At 64.1% G+C, this 20936-nt stretch overlaps 2 protein-coding genes across 6 annotated transcripts in view; both read right to left on the reverse strand.

The window, feature by feature from the left end:
• Positions 1–1973, reverse strand: part of LOC138815299 (gamma-aminobutyric acid receptor subunit pi) — a 22629-nt gene extending 20656 nt beyond the window's left edge. Inside the window, exon 1 of the mRNA XM_070004630.1 lies at positions 1885–1973. The gene's annotated coding sequence lies outside the window, so the exon portion shown is untranslated. The remainder of the gene's footprint in view (positions 1–1884) is intronic.
• Positions 1974–16622: 14649 nt separating this feature from the next.
• The window catches only part of LOC138815302 (A-type potassium channel modulatory protein KCNIP1), a 179606-nt gene continuing 175292 nt past the window's right edge, over positions 16623–20936 (reverse strand). For all 5 annotated transcript variants that reach the window (XM_070004633.1, XM_070004635.1, XM_070004637.1 and 2 more), the window contains 3 exons: positions 20135–20239; positions 18459–18521; positions 16623–17383 (listed from right to left, as the gene is read on the reverse strand). In XM_070004633.1, the coding sequence (XP_069860734.1) occupies positions 17336–17383; positions 18459–18521; positions 20135–20239 (216 nt within the window). In that variant the 3' untranslated portion in view covers positions 16623–17335. The remainder of the gene's footprint in view (positions 17384–18458; positions 18522–20134; positions 20240–20936) is intronic.

Consider the following 20936-nt stretch of genomic DNA (forward strand, 5'->3'; position numbering starts at 1 on the left):
TGAACAAGATCCTCCTCCAGTCCCCGCCTGGAGGAGGCCCCTGGAGCCCGGGCTGGGGGAGGGGGGCTGCACGGCCAACTCCACCTGGGGAGGAGGACGGAAGCCGCAGACCCCGTCGCGACTGAAGAGGGCCCAGCACTGGACGTCTAGAAGGGGCAACGGGCCTGGAGCGTCTGCTGAAGAGCTGGAGGCCTGACCCTCCGCGCTCCCTCCTGCCTCGCCCCTGCTCTGCGCTCGCGTTCATGGGGCGTGCGCTTCCGTCTAGCCCCTGCAGGCCCCGCGGGGCGTGGCCTGCTCACCGAGCAGCTGCGCGGACACAGCTTGAGTTTTTGTTCTCCAAGTCCCTGCTCTTTGCCCTGCGCTGGGGAAGAGCGTCCTGGGTCCTAAACCAGTGGGGACGGTCCCCGACTCTGCCCCGGGTTCCAGGGTGGAGTGCTGTTCCACGGTACCGAGCAAGCCTGGGCCAGTGACCCGTGGGCCGAGACGCCAGTCACTAGCGAGTTTTCCCTGCGCCAATCTGGCCGGAAGCCAGGCCTTCCCTCGGGACGCAGTCCTCACAGATGGTATCGGTGGAGGCCTGAGCCATGGGGTGCCATCCTGGAAGCCACCCCCAGCTGGCTGGCCACTCTGGCCTCTGCTGGGCCCGAGGACATGCACGGGAGGCTCATCTCCACTTGCAGAAGAAGATCTGACTGCACTTAGACGCCAAGTCTAACCTGGGCTGTACGGCCTCAGTGTTCCCATCGGACGAGGGGGAATATGAGACGCTCAGCAACCATTCATATTCCTCCTCATGCCTCCACCTCCCCCAAAGGGTCCTGAGCTCAAGTGCTGACAAGCCCACTCTCCTCAGAAGTGGGGACGGGCCTGCTGCCCGGCCCTGAGGGATGGGGCAGGCTGGGAACGGGGCAGGGGATGAGACCGGGGCAGGCTGGGGCTGGGGCAGGCTGGGGACAGGGCAGGCTGGGGACGGGGCAGGCTGGGATGGGGCAGGCTGGGGACGGGCCGGGGCAGGGGATGGGGCCAGGGATGGGGACGGGGCAAGCTGGGGACGGGCCAGGGCAGGGGATGGGGCAGGCAGGGGACGGGGCAGGCTGGGGACGGGGCAGGCTGGGGATAGGGCAGGCTGGGGCCGGGGCAGGCTGGGGCCAGGCCGGGCCGGGGTGTCCCTGCTGCCTGGGGACTGAGGCCCTGCTCCGTGTGTGAAACGCAGCGGTGGTCGCAGCAGGTGCAGGTTTGTGCCCGCACTCCTGACTCCGCCACACAGGCTTTGTGAAGCCCTCGCTGGCCACGCCCTGGCCTCCTCCCCACGAGGCTGAGGCCGATTCCCATGGCAGCCGCCCTGGGGCGCGGGCGTGGGTCTGAATTGGGCTGAGGATGGCACTGGAGCTGTGGGCCTCCACGGACGGGAAGGGTGAGGTGGTGACTGGATGCCAGAACAGAGGCGAGGGGGGCCGGGGTGAGGGGGGCCGGGGTGAGGGGGACAGGACAGGGGTGAGGGGGGCCAGGGTGAGGGGACTGGGGTGAGGGGGACCGGGGTGAGGGGGACAGGACAGGGGTGAGGGGGGCCGGGGTGAGGGGGACTGGGGTGAGGGGGACAGGACAGGGGTAAGGGGGGCAGGGGTGAGGGGGGCCAGGGTGCTCCGGTGTGAGGGCTGGGCGGGCGGCTGAGGCTGCCGGGGAGGCCTCCGGGCAGGTTGTTACTGGCTCTGAGTGCCGTTAGGGTCTCCAGGGCTTTACTCTCCTCCCCTTTAAGAGGGGTATGGTAGTATGTAAAACCCCAGGCAGGGAGAGAACTCGGCAAATTCTAGGCCTGTCCCCTCCTCCCCTCCTCCCCTCCTCCCCTCTGGGGTGCACAGGGGCCCCCGTGGAGCTCTTCCTTACCGGGAGCAGCGGGAGCCGGTCAGCACAGGAGCGGGGGGCCTCCAGGCAGGGCTTCCAGGCAGCCCATTCCCTTCCCGGGTTCTCTTGGAGGGTGCCACAGCCGCTCTGAGGGCGGGAAGCCGGTGGGGCTGACCCAGGGGCAGGGGGGGTGGAGCCCCGCAGCTCCTCCCTGGGTGGGGCCGGCAAGCCCAGGTGCCCTGGGAATCCCGACTGGGGGGCCAGTGAGGGGGAAGCCCCACCCCCATGGGGGGGCCAGTGAGGAAGCTCCACCCCCATGGGGGGGCCAGTGAGGAAGCTCCACCCCCATGGGGGGGCCAGTGAGGAAGCTCCACCCCCATGGGGGGGCCAGTGAGGAAGCCCCACCCCCATGGGGGGGCAGTGAGGGGGAAGTCCCACTCCCATGGGGGGCCCAGTGAGGAAGCCCCACCCCCATGGGGGGGCCAGTGAAGAAGCCCCACCCCCATGGGGGGGCAGTGAGGGGGAAGTCCCACCCCCATGGAGGTCCAGTGAGGGGAGCCCTGCCCTCCATGCCAGGTTGCACCCTTGGAGGATCTGCCGCTGGCACCCAGGATGGAGTTAGTGGATGGCCTGGGGAAAGCCGCCCTCGCCCTGGTGTGTCCTCAGGACCAGCAGAAAGATGGCAAGAGACCAGCTTTCCAGACTGGCAATTTCAGAGTGAGAGGCAGAGTCAGGAAGGGAGGGGCAGAGCGGCTCTGTGGGGCGACCCCGGGGAGGGTCACCCGCACCCAGCACGCTGCTCCTTCCCGCGCCCCCTGTGCCCCCCTGCGGCCCCGGGCGTCCAGGCCCCCCGGAGAATCCCCACCAACCCCCAGCCCACCCCCACTGCGGCCAGCGGGGCCTCTGGCGGAGGAGCTGAGGTTATTTCCCCCTCTCCCCTTACGACCAGTGGCCCGGAAATTCACTCCTGGCTCCAGTCTGAGGGGCAGAATTCCCTGGAGCTCTGGCCTGCACCCTGAGAGCCAGGGAGGCCCACAGGCTGAGGGCCGGGGAGGGGTCAGGCTGTGCCCAAGGCCCAGAGGCCCCTGCCCTGAACACGGCCCCCAGGAGAACTGGGGGGTGGGAGGCGGGAGCCAGGCTGGAGGGGCTCGCGTCGCTCTCCGTCAGAGCCCCCCAGCCCCAGCATTGTGCTGGCTGTCCGGGAGTGGACGCTGGCGGAGAACATTCTCCGCGGTGTGGGAGCCGCGAGACCAGGCCTTCACCTGGGGACTCTCGGTGAAGTCCTGGTGCTGAGAGTTCTCCCACAAGACAAAGGCTCAGGGTAACAAAGGCGGCTCAGAGCTGGGGCTGGCCGAGACAAGGGGCGTGGCCGCTCGCCGCACTGGCCGGGTGCTGGATGCTTCTGGGTCTTTCTTGGCCCTTCCACAGTGTCCCTGAAGAAGGCAGCTGGGTCGGGACGCGGCCCGGGGCGTCGGCATGGCGTTCCCGGCTGTGTGAGTGCTCCATGGCTGATTCTTCTTCACGAGTCACATCTTCACCTGCTCGCACTTAGGAATCCAACCTTGTATTTTCCCCTTTACCGCTACGGGGGCGTTTCTCTGTGGGTATTTAGAGATGTGCGTTTCTATGAGTGCGTCTCTGTCATTCATATCTGTCTATCGTCTGTCTGTCTGTCTACACATCCACTTACCCACCTTATATCTGATCTAGCAGTCGCTCTCAGGGCTCATTTCCGCGTAGATAATCAGTGAATCTGTTCCTAGATGGATAACACTTGTGGGGATTCTCTAACTCTTCACCTGGAAAACCAGATGAGAAGTTGATAAAAACAGGAGAATTAGAAGTGCTCTGTTCCGGTTCAGACCGAGGGTCAGCCCAGTCGGCTCGGCTGAGGACTTCCGGGAATGGCACCCTGCCCGTGCTCGGGAAGTCCTGCCGGCCTCCGCGCGTCCGGGCAGCCTGGCTCCCGCGGTGACCTCTGGTTTCGGGATAGGTGAGGTCACCGGGATGTCAGGGTGTTGAGCTCTGCAGGCTCGCCCCTCCTCCACGCCGCCACAGGCCCTTCTGGAATGTGTCCCAGAAACAGGAGGGAGCGTGAGTCACAGTCCTGTCACCACGCAGGCAGGACGCCAGTGGGTCGTGGCACCGAGCACACGCACAGCCTCTGTCAGAGCAGCCTGTCGGGCTGCGTCCTGGGAGGACACCGGCAGACCTTATTTTTCATTCTGCAGATGGCGAATCTACAGACGCTCGGCAGAGGGACAGCACAGGCTGGAGCTGGGCCTGAGGGTTTAGAGTCAGGTGCATCATGCGGTGGAATTCAGCCGCGTGGATGGCTGACCTCGCGTCTGGGCAGAGGGCTGAGGGCAGTGGCTCTGTCGTAGGATCTGCGCTTCTGTAACACGACAGTCAGGGCCCGAGCCCTAGAATGACACCCTGTGCATGCCCTTCTGCACGTGATGAGCAACAGCGCTCAGGTGCGGGACGCCTGGCCACGGCAGTGTGCTACTTACTTATATCTGCTCCCTCCCTCCCGCCCTCCCTCCCCCTCCCCCAGCAATGCTTGAGTGAGCCAGGCGAGCCCGCAACCACCCATGGTGACTGCCCCACACCCACTTTTAGTTTCTCCCTCCCGTTTCTTTGTTGGGAGTGCTGCGGTTTGAGTTCAGGGTCTTCATGTGCCAGGCAGGCGTTCTATCGCTAGAGCCAAGCCTCTGGCCCGGCTGATTTTTAATAATGAGTGTGTAAGCTTTCTGTAAGCCCCTCCGGGAAGTTCCAGCCTCTAGGAGGTGAGAAGCCACGCTCGCAAGGCAGGGGCCAGGCCAGAGGGGCTGCGGTCAGCAAGAGCCCCAGGGTACGGCTGAACTCACATTCACGTTTTATTCACTGCCCGGGTGAGGGGCCTCAGTGAGACCGGCTCCTTCCCCACTCAGGGCTCCGCTGACAGATTTCCGAATGCTCTGTGCTCAACGGCGGGCCGTGTCTAGGTGAAAAGCAGCTGTTCAGGCCAAGCTGTGGCGGGGCTTGGAGACCGGTGCTGGAGCACCCACGGGAGGCCTGGCCGGCGGACGGGGCGGAGGCCCGGAGAGGCTCCACAAGGGGCATTGGGCTGGGTCCTGAGGGATGGGAGGGGGGACTGGGGGCGGAACTCGCCCAGGTGGCCCAGGACACCTTGTGGGAAAGGCCCTGGCCTAGGCCCACATCCCAACCAGAGGGAAGGGGCGGCCTGCCTCCTGTCTCCTCCGCCTGAGGAGTTTTCCTCTCTCCAGCTCTCTGAACGCCCAATGTCCACAGTCACAGAACCCCTCCCCCACGCCGGGACTCCCCTCCCCCACACCGGGGATGCTCCCCATCCCCTGGGCTCAGCCGGATGCACGGCTGTCAGAACCCTGGCAGCCAGACCCCGTGGACCCCCGCGCCCTGCATGGCCTGTGGACCTCCATGCCCTGGGTGGCCGGTGGGACCCCCCGTGCCCTGGGTAACCCGTGGACCCCCTGGGTGGCCCGTGGGACCCCTGTGCCCTGCATGGTCTCCACCCACTCTTCCCACCCTGGTGTTTTGCTTTGTGTCCTCCACCAGGAGCTCCGTTCTCTCCTGAGCTGCATGGCCACCGGCACTTTTAGAAACTTCCAGAGCGTAAGGCCCTGGAGTCCTCCATCTCATCTGGGCCACAGGCCAGGGGGTTGAGCTGGGAGGGCCGCGGTGCCGTCCCGTCCTGGGGGAGGGAACCCCACAGGAGGGCTGGACGCACACGGTTCAGCAGCAGAACCAAGACCAGACCAGGGTGAGCTCTACCAAGTACCAAGTATCTAGGAACCACTCCATACACACACAGGCAGGGCAGTCCAGGCTTGCTGGCCGGCCACCCCTCCTGTCTGGTCAGCCCGAGGCCCTGGCTCCACGCTCGTGTGGGGGAGGGAAGAGCCTGTCGTGGCGGTCCGGCCCTGAGCCCGGCTCTCTGCCCTCCGGTGGCGGTCCGGCCCTGAGCCCGGCTCTCTGCCCTCCGGTCCTCCCTGAAGCCCCGTGCCAGGGCCCTGCCTTTACTTCCACCCCTTTGTTCTTAACCTCTTTCTACTGGAAGAACATGACTCATTCATTCATTCACACGCATGTTCAAAAGTCGCTCGCCGGTGGCTCTCATGTTCAAGTGCAAGACAGACAGGTCCAGTGAGCTTCCAGGTCAACCAAGATTTTCAGAGAAGGCCAGGCAGCGTTTCCAGCTTTGGGGCCACAGGTCTCTTTCACGACCTCTCGAGTCTGCACAGACGATCGGGAGGATCAAGCCGGGCGTGTCCCCAGAGGGCTGACGAAGCCGGGCCGGGGGCCACGGTTTCCAGCTCGGGTCCTGCAGTTTGCTTGGCCCTGTGCTGTCTAGAGCCGGCTCCTGTGAAGCACCCAGCTCAGAACGCCTCCAGCTGGGACAGCGCCCAGGCCGGCGGCAGGGAGCCGGGTGGCGGCTGTGGGGGCGACAGGGCACCGTGGTGTGCATAGGAGCCCGCCAGGGATGTCCACAGAAGAGGGGGGCCTGAGGAGAACCCTAAGGTCTGAGCAGGTGCCCTGCGGGGTGCCGACTGAGGGAGGTCAGTGCTTGGCGCTGCTCGAGCAAGGCCAGGGGGCCGGCAGGGGACTTGGGGTGGCCGCCGGGTTCCACGCCCAGGAGTTTGAGCCTCAGCCGGGCACTGGGGAGTTAGGGCCGTGGGGGGCACAGGAGCGCACTTGGCACTGGGGAGATGAACGGCCAGGGCTCAGCGGGAAGCCGGGCAGCGCCCCGGCTGTGCCCGAGGAAGGAAGGGGGGCCTTGGCCTCCACAGCCCTGGCCTGTGTTGGGAAGAGATGCTGGATTCCGTGATGGGCTTGTTTGCTTTTCCCAGGCCCCGGGCTGGGGGCGGGAGGGGCGGGGAGGAGGCGGTGTGAAGTTGGCCGAGATTCCAGAAGCCGAGTAGCCAGCCCCGGTGGCTGAGCACGGCACTGTGCGCAGACCTCAGCCAGTTCAGCTCTGGGCCGGGCCTCCGCGTCGGGCTGGGCCCTGTGGTCTGGTGTAGAAAACAAACTCTGGAAATCCAATCCTTTCCAAACTCTTTTGTCTCCCTTGCAACTTGATCCTAGCTCTGAAACTGCCAATCAGAGAGGACTCGGCCCAAGTACCCCCCCCACACACTCGTCTCCATTTTCACGTCCCACAAAGATGCCGGGTGTGGGAGGGGGCAGAAGCGGCCTTCCACATGGCCACCCAGAGGCTAGGATCCCACTTCACATCCCCAAAGTGGAGCTGGTCCGCGGGGCATCTTCACCGCGCCCCGGCCTCTGCTGGAGCAGCTGTGTAGCCTTTCCCCCGCCCCCCAGCTCGCTAACCCCCGGCTGGCCAGGGTGCAGTGCAGTGGCCATCCTTATCAATAATGAACATCTTGAGTTCCTGAATGGCACTTCCAGACGCATCCACCGTTTCCTAGTCAGGTCCCAGCCTTGCTTAATTTGATGCTTGTCTGAAATTTAAAAGTACCTGGCGTTGCCTGTGACAGTGCGTCCGGGAAGGGGGCCTCTGCCAGGGCGGCTGGAGCTTACTGTCCCGCAGGGCTGGAAACTAGTTCAAACAATGGGTCAAATACACCTGCGCCCCAGGCCGGCGTCTGCAGGGCTGAGGAATGTGGGAACGGAAGCTCCCGGTGCAGGTGCAGTCTCCGGAGGCTCCGGCGCTGTCTCCGGAGGCTCCGGCGCTGTCTCCGGAGGCTCCGGCGCTGTCTCCGGAGGCTCCGGCGCTGTCTCCGGAGGCTCCGGCGCTGTCTCCGGAGGCTCCGGCGCTGTCTCCGGAGGCTCCCGCCCTGTCTCCGGAGGCTCCGGGCCTTCTCCCCGGCTGAGTGGCGGGTGGGGTCTGTGGGGAGCAGAGGCCTGCTGCCTCCCCCCAGTCCAGCATGAAGCACCGTCACTTTCCCTCTTTCCCTGCCTGTAACCATTACGGTTCACGTGTAATTAAACTCTGGAAAACACCTGCTTGAGGCCAGCGCCGGTGTCTGCTCTATAAACAGTAATTTACTCTGAGCCAGGAAATAGACTGTTCATAGCAGAGAGGGCCGCTCCCGTTAGAACACAGCTAAGCCCCCACGCGCTACGGAACCAATTCAGACAGAATGACCGGCAGGAACTGTGTTCAGGTGTTATCCAAGAGGGGTGCAGTGCTCTTGGGAAAGCCCCAAACTCGGTCATGGTGACCCCTCTGCCCCCAGCAGGAGGTGAGGTTGAGTCTTCTTTCTTCCTCCTTCCTTCCTCCTTCCCTCCCTCCTTCCTCCCTCTCTCCTTCCTTCCTCCCTCCTTCCTCCTTCCCTCCCTCCTTCCCTCCTTCTTCCTTCCCTCCCTCCCTCCTTCCTCCCTTCCTCCCTCCTTCCCTCCCTCCCTCCTTCCTCCCTCCTTCCCTCCCTCATTCCTTCCTCCTTCCTCCCTCCCTCCTTCCTCCTTCCTTCCCTCCCTCCTCCCTCCTCCCTCCTTCCCTCCCTCCTTCCTTCCTCCTTCCTCCCTCCTTCCTTCCTTTCTCCTTCCCTCCCTCCTTCCTCCCTCCTCCCTCCCTCCTTCCCTCCCTCCCTCCCTCCTCTGCTGCAACCCCCTCCTTTCTATTTTCATTCTTTATCTTGCTGAGAATTTGAACTCAGGGCCTTGGGCTCTCACTTAGCTTGCTTGTTCACAAGCTGGTGTTTTTGCCACTTGAGCCACGCCTCCAGTCCAGCATTTTGCTGGTTAATTGGAGATGGAATCTCATGGGCTTTGATCTGTGATTCTCTGGATCTCAGCTTCTTGAGCAGCTAGGGTTACCAGCCCAGCGTGCTCAGCTGCCTGCCCTGTTTACTGTAGCTGGGTCTCTAAGACTAAGTTTGCCAAGGAGGGAGAGTTGATTTGGGCTCTTATGTGAGCCTGGTGGCCTCAAGCATCCCCCTCAAAATCCGGTCAGCTTCCAGGGAGCCAGGCCTCAGCCAAGTCCTGCCCGAGGGCCGGACCCCAGCGTTGCCTGGCACTGTTTCTGAGCCCGTGGGCAAGCACTCACTTTTGGGGCTTAGAATCAGTCCAGCCTCTGCTTCACTTCTGTGAGTTCTGCCTGTCCTTCCCCAGAGCCTTTAATCCTGGAATAGAATTTTGTAGACTAACACTAAGCCCCTTCGGTGTGCAGGGGGGATAAATGCAGAGGAATCCACGAGCACTGGGCTTCCCGTGGCAGACAGAATCTACTTAAATTCGCCCCTTCCAGAACACGAGCAGCGGTGCCCAGCCCCGCTGCCGGGAGGGGAGAGAGCACAGCACAGGGGCAGCTCCGTCCCGGTCGCGCGCACACTCGCCGTGGGCACACGCGTGGGGCCACTCGTCCATCTGTCCGTGCGGGGCGCACTCAGACGGCCTCTGCGGGCCGCTCCCGCCTGCGGCTGTGGGCCGTGTGGGAGCGCAGCCGGACGGAGCGCGGCCAGGGCGGTTGTTCTGTTCTGGGTCCTGGACGGCCGTGCGTCGCTGGTCAGCCCGGCCCTGGGCCGGGCCGGTCGTTCCGGTGGCCGTGCCGCCGGTGGTCCACCCTGGGGCTGTTGTTTGAGAGCTGGGGGTGCCCCGGGCCTGCTGGGGACCCCTGTGAGCCGGGGCCGCTCTGAGGAGACTGGCTCTCCCAGGGGACCTCCCAACCCGGTGGCCTGGGTTTGGGCACTGACCGCCACCACCAAGGGCCACGGCCGAGTCGGGGAGTTCCCGCTGGCTTGACGACACTTGTCATGCTGACTTCCTTCCTCGAAGGAAAAGGAGGCTGCCCTGCAGGGACTACGGGGTCGGCTTCTTGCTCCGGGATGCCCCCCCGCCCCCCCCCGCCCCCCCCACCCCCCCTGCCCTCCCCGCCTGGCCCCTCCCCTCCCTACCCCTACCCCTGTCCTAGTCAGGACTGGAAGGCCCGACCCTAGCCTAGGGGACCAAAACCATCGGAAGGAAGCATCTGGTCAACTTCAAAGACACACTTCCTGCCCCCTTTGTGTGAGGACTTTCTAGCCAAGAAGGCAGGAAGGGACCAAGTACTGGCTATGCAGCTCAGCCGTCCATGCTCAGCCCTGCGCAGGTGCTGACCACACGTCAGCCGTCCATGCCCGGCCCTGCGCAGGTGCTGACCACACACGTCAGCCGTCCATGCTCAGCCCTGCGCAGGTGCTGGCCACGCAGGTCAGCCGTCCATGGCCGGCCCTGCGCAGGTGCTGGCCACGCAGGTCAGCCATCCATGCTCAGCCCTGCGCAGGTGCTGGCCACGCAGGTCAGCCGTCCATGCCCGGCCCTGCGCAGGTGCTGGCCACGCAGGTCAGCCGTCCATGGCCGGCCCTGCGCAGGTGCTGGCCACGCAGGTCAGCCGTCCATGCTCAGCCCTGCGCAGGTGCTGGCCACGCAGGTCAGCCGTCCATGCTCAGCCCTGCGCAGGTGCTGGCCACGCAGGTCAGCCGTCCATGCCCGGCCCTGCGCAGGTGCTGGCCACGCAGGTCAGCCGTCCATGGCCGGCCCTGCGCAGGTGCTGGCCATGCAGGTCAGCCGTCCATGCTCAGCCCTGCGCAGGTGCTGGCCACGCGTCAGCCGTCCATGGCCGGCCCTGCGCAGGTGCTGGCCACGCAGGTCAGCTGCAGGGTCATGTCCAGTTCCGCCTGGCCTCCATGCTGTGAAGCCTCGGGGTGCTGGGGAGAGACGGGGTCAGCCAAAGGGTTCTGAGCGCTGTGCACGTGCGGGCGTTGGCCTCCGGCTGCTCTGGGCTGAGGCTCGGGACAGAGACACAGAGACTCCATGCTGAGCGTGCAGGGGACGGGGAGATGCCGCTGGAGGCGGTCAGCGCCCGGGTCGCGAGGGTCAGAGGGGATCTGAGGTTTGTCGTAGGACATGTGGGAAGGACATGGAGGGATGGCTCACACACACACACACACGCACACACACGCACACACATGCACACACGCACACGCACACATGCACACGCACACACACATGCATACACACACACAGAGGGACGGCTCACACACACACACGTGCACACACATGCTCACATACACACGCACACATATGTGCGCACACACACACAGAGGGACGGCTCACACACACATGCACACACGCACACACATACATGCACACACAGAGGGGCGGCTCACACACACACGTGCACACACATGCTCACATACACACGCACACATAGGTGCGCACACGCACACACACACAGAGGGATGGCTCACACACACGCACACACACACACGCACACACAGAGGGATGGCTCACACACACGCACACACATACACGCGCACACACACACACACGCACACATACACGCACACACACACACACATACACGCGCACACACATACACACACACACAGAGGGACGGCTCACACACACATGCACACACGCACACACATACATGCACACACAGAGGGGCGGCTCACACACACGTGCACACACATGCTCACATACGCACACATAGGTGCGCACACGCACACACACACAGAGGGATGGCTCACACACACGCACACACACGCACACACACACACACACACACACACACAGGAGGCCCACTGTGGTACTGGAGCAGATAAAGGCATCTTTCAGAGGTCTGTCGGAGGCCGTCTTCCCACGGTGGCCTCTGCGGGCCTCCCTGTCTGTTTTGAGTGTCCCCATTCATCCCGGAGCTCAGCACGGCAGGAACGCTGGCCCCAGGGCTTGGAGGCGCCAGGTCTCTCTGGGGTTCAGGTGGGTGGACACCAGGGTGGACCGGCTCTGGTCCTGGGAAGACTCCGTAGCCAACAGCAGCCAGCCACCTCCAGCCTGCCTCCACCTCTCCAGGAGAGTAATCGTACCGAACGCCTGCGAACTGGAGAGTGCACGTGCTCCCCGCTGCGTTTTCAGATGAGAAGACCGAGGCTGGTGATCAAACTGCTAACAAACGACAGGGCTGGTCTCTGCTCTGTGTTCTTCTTGATTCTATAGACGTGAGAAGCTCAGAGAGGTAGAGTCACCTCCCTGGTGACCCTCAGTGGGGTGTCTCTGGGCCTCCCCGACTCCAGAGGCTCCAGGAAGCCCTCTGTCCAGATGCAGCCCAGGGGTGGCTCAGGGTCAGGGTGCCGTGACTTCGGCCCCCAGAGCAAGCTCGGAGCTGGGCCTGGGAAGCAGAGGCTCTCCAGCGTGGAGGCCCTGTGGTCAGCACCGCGCCATTCGGCCGCGCGAGGTGAGAGGCACACGTTTCCAGACTCATTTCACAGCGTGAGTTTTTACAAGACGGTGGGTTTCAGACAGGTCTCGGCTCCGCCGCACGCCCCTGCCCGCCCCTCCTGCCGGTGTCCTTCCCGTGGCCCCCCGTGTATCTTTGGGTCTCTCTGCCTTTCAGAGTCTGGTTTATTTTGCTTTACACCCCCCCTCCCCCCGCTCCCGCAGGTGTCACAGTTCTTCTCTTTTAAATGGTAGAATGACACACTATTGTGTAGATATGCCACACTTTCTTCATTCACTGCGTGACGGGCCTCAGCCGTGGTCAGCGGTGTCACGGTCATCTTGCCCGTGGCCAGCCCAGCTCCTTCCTCTTCCCTGACCTCGCCCAGCCCCGCCCGGCCCAAGGCGGCTCTGCCGCGGCCGGTCCGGCCGGTCCGACCGCATTTCTCCGGCTTCTTAGCCCTGCAACCCTCTCACTCTCTGGTGACCTCTGAGTCAGACTCCCCCATCCGAGCCCTGACCCCAGGGAAGATTCCAGAGAGGACAAGCGTCCATCTTTGTGACAAAACCCACACTCCAGTAAAGAACATTTACCCAGCGCCAGGCGCTGGCCAGGCGCCGGGACCCCCCCCTCCCCAGCCCTTCCTGGGTCAGCCCTGACAGATTTATCTTTCCTTTATCTTTGATGAACACCAGGCTCGGAGAGACACCTGCAGGGCACTGCGGGCGGGCGGGGCCAGACCGGGCTGTGCCTTCTGATCCCCGGCCTTTCCTCAGCCATGCTGGGCCCACAGCCAGGAGAGCCAGCGGGGTTGGGGCACACAGACCCTGCTCCTCACACACTGACCCTGCTCCTCACACTGACCCTGCTCCTCACACACTGACCCTGCTCCTCACACTGACCCTGCTCCTCACACACTGACCCTGCTCCTCACACTGACCCTGCTCCTCACACACTGACCCTGCTCCTCACACTGACCCTGCTCCTCACACTGACCCTGCTCCTCACACTGACCCTGCTCCTCACACACTGACCCTGCTCCTCACACACTGACCCTGCTCCTCACACTGACCCTGCTCCTCACACACTGACCCTGCTCCTCACACTGACCCTGCTCCTCACACACTGACCCTGCTCCTCACACTGACCCTGCTCCTCACACACTGACCCTGCTCCTCACACTGACCCTGCTCCTCACACTGACCCTGCTCCTCACACTGACCCTGCTCCTCACACACTGACCCTGCTCCTCACACACTGACCCTGCTCCTCACACTGACCCTGCTCCTCACACACTGACCCTGCTCCTCACACTGACCCTGCTCCTCACACACTGACCCTGCTCCTCACACTGACCCTGCTCCTCACACACTGACCCTGCTCCTCACACACTGACCCTGCTCCTCACACACTGACCCTGCTCCTCACACTGACCCTGCTCCTCACACACTGACCCTGCTCCTCACACACTGACCCTGCTCCTCACACTGACCCTGCTCCTCACACACTGACCCTGCTCCTCACACTGACCCTGCTCCTCACACTGACCCTGCTGCTCCTCACACACTGACCCTGCTCCTCACACACTGACCCTGCTCCTCACACACTGACCCTGCTCCTCACACTGACCCTGCTCCTCACACACTGACCCTGCTCCTCACACTGACCCTGCTCCTCACACTGACCCTGCTCCTCACACTGACCCTGCTCCTCACACACTGACCCTGCTCCTCACACTGACCCTGCTCCTCACACACTGACCCTGCTCCTCACACACTGACCCTGCTCCTCACACTGACCCTGCTCCTCACACTGACCCTGCTGCTCCTCACACACTGACCCTGCTCCTCACACACTGACCCTGCTCCTCACACACTGACCCTGCTCCTCACACTGACCCTGCTCCTCACACACTGACCCTGCTCCTCACACTGACCCTGCTCCTCACACTGACCCTGCTCCTCACACACTGACCCTGCTCCTCACACACTGACCCTGCTCCTCACACTGACCCTGCTCCTCACACACTGACCCTGCTCCTCACACTGACCCTGCTCCTCACACACTGACCCTGCTCCTCACACTGACCCTGCTCCTCACACACTGACCCTGCTCCTCACACACTGACCCTGCTCCTCACACACTGACCCTGCTCCTCACACTGACCCTGCTCCTCACACACTGACCCTGCTCCTCACACACTGACCCTGCTCCTCACACTGACCCTGCTCCTCACACACTGACCCTGCTCCTCACACTGACCCTGCTCCTCACACTGACCCTGCTGCTCCTCACACACTGACCCTGCTCCTCACACACTGACCCTGCTCCTCACACACTGACCCTGCTCCTCACACTGACCCTGCTCCTCACACACTGACCCTGCTCCTCACACTGACCCTGCTCCTCACACTGACCCTGCTCCTCACACTGACCCTGCTCCTCACACACTGACCCTGCTCCTCACACACTGACCCTGCTCCTCACACTGACCCTGCTCCTCCATGGGCAGCCCTCTGGGCACAGATGGGCCTTGTCCGGGCACAGCAGGGTGTCCTGCTGTTGAGGGTTGAGCTCTGCATCTTCATGGCTGGGGCTCGGCCCTCTCCTGGGGAGGTGTGTCCGGGTCTCACGAGGGCCATGGACATGGACATCGGCACCCCAGGGGCAGCGGTGACCCCGCGCATTGGGAAGTGTGGGAAGTGTGGCAATGTGTGAATGTGGGGCCTGAGTCCTGAGCCTGAGCCCCAGCGGCCCCAGCGGTTGGCGCCATCTTGTGGTGAGAACTTGCCCTGCAGGCGATCGGGCCGGGAGTCCCTGCCACCACCTGCCCGTCCCCTCTCCTCCACGCCCTCCCTCCCTCCTGCCCTCTGCCTCCCCTTCCCCTGTCCTTCCCACCCTCCCGCCTCGGCCCTACCTCCTCCCTTTCCCGTGTCCTTCCTCCTCCCCGAGGTCCCAGATCCTCCTAGGTGAGCCAGCCTGACGGCCTTGGGGCAGTGCGGCCCCCGAGCCAGTAGGACAGGCCGTGGCCAGGGCTCAGAGCCACCTGCTGTCCTCCTCCTCCTGCTCCTCCTCTCCCTCCTCCTCTCCCTCCTCCTCCTGCTCCTCCTCTCCCTCCTCCTCTCCCTCCTCCTCCTGCTCCTCCTCTCCCTCCTCCTCTCCCTCCTCCTCTCCCTCCTCCTCTCCCTCCTTGTCCTCCTCCTGCTCCTCCTGCTCCTCCTGCTCCTCCTGCTCCTCCTGCTCCTCCTCTCCCTCCTCGTCCTCCTCCTCTCCCTCCTCCTCCTGCTCCTGCTCCTCCTGCTCCTCCTCCTCCTCCTGCTCCTCCTCTCCCTCCTCCTCCTGCTCCTGCTCCTCCTGCTCCTGCTCCTCCTCTCCCTCCTCCTCTCCCTCCTCCTCTCCCTCCTCCTCTCCCTCCTCCTCTCCCTCCTCCTCTCCCTCCTCCTCCTGCTCCTCCTCTCCCTCCTCCTCTCCCTTCTCCTCCTGCTCCTCCTCTCCCTCCTCCTCTCCCTCCTCCTCTCCCTCCTCCTCTCCCTCCTCGTCCTCCTCCTGCTCCTCCTCCTGCTCCTCCTTTCCCTCCTTGTCCTCCTCCTGCTCCTCCTCCTCCTCCTTCCCCATCGGGCCCTTAGAGAGGGCTGTGCTCCTCCCCCCCAGCCAGGACTCAGGGTGGCGACCCCACACACAGTGTCCTCCCCCCCCCCAGCCAGGACTCAGGGTGGCGACCCCACACACTGTGTCCCCCCCCCCAGCCAGGACTCAGGGTGGCGACCCCACACACTGTGTCCTCCCCAGGAACACAGCCGCCTCACCCAGACCCGGCCCCCACTCCTCTGCTGTGCAGATCAGTGATCCCACAGCATTGAACGTGTTGCTTTTGTCCCTGAGAATTACTTTCAGTGCTGTTTGAGTGCTGTTGTGCCTTTCATTTCAATGTCTGTGTTTGGAGGTGTTGAGATGAGGATTGCTTATTTAATCGCAAACCACAATCAGGAGGGCGCCGTAGGCTGGCCGGAACGTCAGCTTTGGGTGTGAGGAGACGCCGTGGAGTTTCTGGGTGTGAAGTGGATCTCACCGCCCGTGCTCCCGCTCAGCTCTCCCGTTAGCTGTCGGCGTTTGTTGCTGGACCCATCACACTTTCCGCAGCCTTGGTCTAACTCCATCCTCCCAATTTGGGTGCCTTTTACTTCCTGCAGCCTTGGTCTAACTCCATCCTCCCAATTTGGGTGCCTTTTACTTCCTGCTTGTGCCAGAGGCATGGGCGTGGGGCACGGCGCTGCTGGGCGGCGGGGGGGGGGGGGGGGGCGTGGAGTCCGGGGCAGGGGACAGAGCGGGGCGTGGAGTTCCCGCAGAGTCTCCTGCCGGCAGGGATGGCCTCTGCAGTCTCCGATGAGCTCCCTTGCCCTCCTCCTCCACGGACAGCGCGCGTAGCACGCAGGACTCGCGGCAGGACGTGGAGGGTCTCCTGCGAAGGTGAGCTTGCGCGTGGTCTCCACGTGTGCCCATGATGGGGTGCGGGCCCTGGGGGGGTGCCAACAGCGGACGGAGGCTGGTGAACGGACCCACCTCTCATCCAGTGCAGTCACGGAAGGAACAATGGACGGCGTAAGAAACAGTGTGTTTATTGGTTAGAACATGGTATAAAATTACAGCATTTTGCAGGCATGTGGATGTCCTGGGCGGGGCATGCAGCCTGGGGGAGGAGGCCGGGGAGGAGGGATGGATGGATGGGGACGGGAAGGGACTCGCACGCCGGGCCCAGATGCTAGAATGGGAGAATTACTGGTCTTGAACTCTGCAGACGAACGAGGTGGACCGCGGGTGGTCGGGTCGCGCCATGCGTGATCGTCGGTCTATCCTACCCGTGTCCAGTCCGTGCCCTGGGTTCGACTGTTCCCACAGCGCTCCCTCGCCCCCCGCGGGAAGAGCAACAGGCACATTGGTTTGGAGGCCCTCAGAGGACGCGTGTGTCTGGCTCGCGTCTGGCTCAGGCCTCGGGCTGCCTGCTTCGCAGGGTCTGCCTGGCGCAGCGGCGGCGGCCGGGGTGTGGAAGCGAGCCGGGCACCACGGTGCCCACGCGAGCAGGGGCCTCCCCCAGGGCAGCGGGAAGAGACGGCATGCTTCAGAACAAACTCAAATCTCAGCGTGTCTCTCTCAAGACGGGAGGAGGAGAAGGTGGCGGAGAGGGGCCACGTGACACCGGGTTTCCTAGAAAGTTGTCCAAAGTGTAAAAGGTGTTTTCTGTCCCAAGAGTCGGTGTGTAAAATCGGAACAAGGGGGTTTAGTAGTGTCTCTGAGGGCCGGGCACTGACTGCCCAGTCACATGACGTTTTGGAACAACTGGAGAGACCTCATGATGTTGTCGTCCTGGGAAGAGAGGAGGGAGAGCCGCTGGTTAGAGCCCTGGGTCCCCCTGGGGGCCGCCGCGCACCCCCGCGCCTGCGTGGGTGTCCCCCCCGCCCAGCCCAGGCAGGAAGCGCCCCTCAGGCCTTCAGAGAGATCCGGAAGACAAGATCCGCGTCCACGCCACCGAATTGCATTCTATCAGCTGGCTAAGCCTTTTTTTTTTTTTTTTTTTTTTAAGGAAAACTCTTGTTTCCATTTCCTGGAATTCATTTCAATAAATATCATTTTATATCATCAGAGGCACAAAAGCATGGCGCCACTCTGTTCCTCCCCTCGGTCTCCTCCTTTGGTGCTCTGTGTGTGAATGCTTAGACATAATTTATCGTGTCCCGGTGTGTTTTAGATCTAGCTTCCACATATGAGAGAAAATATGCACTGTTTGTGTCTCTGAGCTGGGCTTAAATCAGGTCCATCCATTTCCCCACAAATGACACTGTTCCTTCTAATGGCCGGGCACAATTTCACTGTGTGTAGGGACCACATTTTTGGGATCCCTTCATCAGTTGGGGGCATCTGGGTCGTTTCCATTTCTTGGCTGTTGTGCCCAGGGGTGTAAAGGTGTCTTTATCGTATCCTGCTCATGATGAGACCCTGTCTCAAAACCAGATGCGAGCGGCAGGGCCGGGGCATGGCGCAGGTGAGAAGCAATGCACACTTGCCTGGCGTGCTGGAAGCCCTGGAAGCCCTGGGTTCAACCTGGACTCACGTCCGGTTTGAGAGCTTGTTCTAGATTTGGTTTTTCCAGCTGTTCCCTTGGGGTCGGACAAGAGGGAGCAGGAGGTCGCAAAGCCAGGGGCAGGCGGGAGCTGCCCCTGGGAAGCTACTTTGTCTCCTGGATCTGTACCTCAATGGATCTGTACCTCCCAACAGACTTGGCCTTGGCCGTCTGCTCGGCCCTGCTGGGAGCAGGTCAGCCACGGGCCGGCGGGGAGCGGAGATGGCCGGGCCTGTGGCGTGTGAGGACGGTGTCCGGAGGAGATAGTATGGCAGGCTTTCCTTCCCAGACTTTGGGGTGCTATGCCTGGTCTCCCCTTACCTCCTGACAGGACTCCAGGAATTCATCTAAAGTCACAATGCCATCCTTATTTTTGTCCATTTTCTGAAAGACACAAAAGGAAGCGTGGAAAGAATGGGGGGTCTGCAGGCAGCGCCTGCCGCGGGTCCCGAGAACGAGGCTGCTCGGGCTGGCTCTGGAGCCCTGAAGCCCGCACGCACATCCTCAACCAAACCAAACCAGCAAACGGATCCGTTCTCACCACACTGCGGCCCACGCTTCCCGCACCCCCGGGCTTTGTGTTGGTCTGTTTCCTGCTTGCAACAAAGTGCACAGGGCTGGTCGTTGGTAAGGAAAAGGAGCTGGCTGAGCTCATGGTTCGCAGCTGGAGGTCGGGAGCCTGGTGCTGCCCTCTGTGGGCTCCAGCGGGGCCACGGGGTGTGGGCGAGGGGGGAGGCGTGCGGGGGGCCAGGCCTGCTCCCTGCACCGGGTGCGGGCGAGGGAGGGGGGAGGCGTGCGGGGGGCCAGGCCTGCTCCCTGCACCGGGTGCGGGCGAGGGGGGATGCGTGTGGGAGGGGGGCCAGGCCTGCTCCCTGCACCGGGTGCGGGCGAGGGGGGAGGGAGGCGTGCAGGGGGCCAGGCCTGCTCCCTGCACCGGGTGCGGGCGAGGGGGGAGGCGTGCGGGGGGCCAGGCCTGCTCCCTGCACCAGGTGCGGGTGAGGGAGGGGGGATGCGTGCGGGTGGGGGGCCAGGCCTGCTCCCTGCACCGGGTGCGGGCGAGGGGGGATGCGTGCGGGTGGGGGGCCAGGCCCGCTCCCTGCACCGGGTGCGGGCGAGGGGGAGGGAGGTGTGCGGGGGGCCAGGCCCGCTCCCTGCACCGCTCACCCTCAGCCGGGCACAGCCTCGACCCAGCACCCCAGGACTGAGTCCCCGCCACCTGATGCCCCCACCCGCCCGCCTCCAAAGATCCCCTCGCTGCTCACAGGGACCGCGAGGGCCGCGTTGTCCAGGGGGACCCGCAGGGAGGGCAGCGGCGGCCGAGGCTCGACTCTGCCGCTGACCGGGAGCTTTGGGGGCTGTGCGGTGGGAGGCTCCGCTCTGCCATTCCCACCGCCCTCACTCCCGCCCCCTGCGGACTCCTCCGCAGCCACGGCGTGGGACGGCTGGAATCTTCTCTGCCCACGCAGCTCCTCCCAGCACTTCTGAGGGGTGTGTGCGTCTCAGACAGCAGCACACGCCAGCCTGGTGTGTGGCCCCGTGCGAGCGTCGGCCCCATGTGTGGCCCCCGTGCGTGGCCCCCGTGCGAGCATCGGGCTGGCCCCGTGCGTGGCCCCCATGCGTGGCTCACCCATGCGAGCGTCAGGCTGGCCCCGTGCGTGGCCCCGTGTGTGGCTCACCCATGCGAGCGTCGGGCCGGCCCCGTGCGTGGCCCCCGTGCGTGGCCCAGTGCGTGGCCCCCGTGCGAGCGTCGGGCTGGCCCCGTGCGTGGCCCCCGTGCGTGGCCCCGTGCGTGGCCCCCGTGCGAGCGTTGGGCCGGCCCCGTGCGTGGCCCCTGTGCGAGCGTCGGGCCGGCCCCGTGCGTGGCCCCTGGGCGAGCATCGGGCCGGCCCCGTGCGTGGCCCCGTGCAAGTGTCGGACTGGCCCCGTGTGTGGCCCCCGTGCGTGGCCCCGTGCGTGGCCCCCGTGCGAGCGTCGGGCCGGCCCCGTGCGTGGCTCACCTGGAAGAAGATGTCCACGTGCCTCCGGGGCGTGTCCTCCTTGAGCACGGGGTAGGTGTACTTCCCCATCATGTCGTAGATGGCCTTGACGATGTCCATCATCTCCTGGGACACACGGAGGGTGCGTGAGGTGACCGCGTGGCGCCCGTCCCCTCGCCTGGCTCAGCAGGTGGAAGGGGTCAGAGAGCTGCCCCGACCCGTCGCCTGCGGGGGGGGGACCCCCGGGGACCCCAGGGGGCGCTGTGCGGGGCGGGGGGGACACACACGCCCCCCACCCACACGTGGGGGCAGGTCAAACACTCCTCAGAACCCGAGGAGCGAAGGTTCTGACGGATTAAACCTCCACGGGAAGCGGGCCAATGGTCAGGACTGCCAGTGCGCCCTGGAGATCTCGCTCCGCCTCTGTGAGACGTTCCAGCAATCGCAGAGTGTACCCAGGCCTACTTCCCACCCTGCTTCCTCCGCAACCCAGAGGAAAGTGGCCGACACTGTGGTCGACGTGGCTGCAGCAGGACTGGCCGAACCCCCGGCCACGGCCACCGTCTGGCCGTCACCTCCTTCCTTCTCTCGGTTGGCTCTCGCTGGGCGATCACTCGCACCGTGATCTATGTTGATCTTCTGAGCTTCGCGGGCACCTCCTCGCCCACCATCCCGCCAGGTGCAATGCAGTGGTGGAATAAGGGGAGTTCAGCCCTGCTCCCGTGTCCGGCCGCGTGTGCTCTGGTCACTGTCGGCTCCTGGCATGTTCACACGCATTTCAGGTCAAGCTGCAGAAGCCTGGAGGGACTGTGAACCTAGACAG

This window comes from Dipodomys merriami, unplaced genomic scaffold, assembly GCF_024711535.1.
Source record: "Dipodomys merriami isolate MVZ:Mamm:240054 unplaced genomic scaffold, mDipMer1.0.p SCAF_636, whole genome shotgun sequence".
Taxonomy (NCBI): Eukaryota; Metazoa; Chordata; class Mammalia; order Rodentia; family Heteromyidae; genus Dipodomys; species Dipodomys merriami.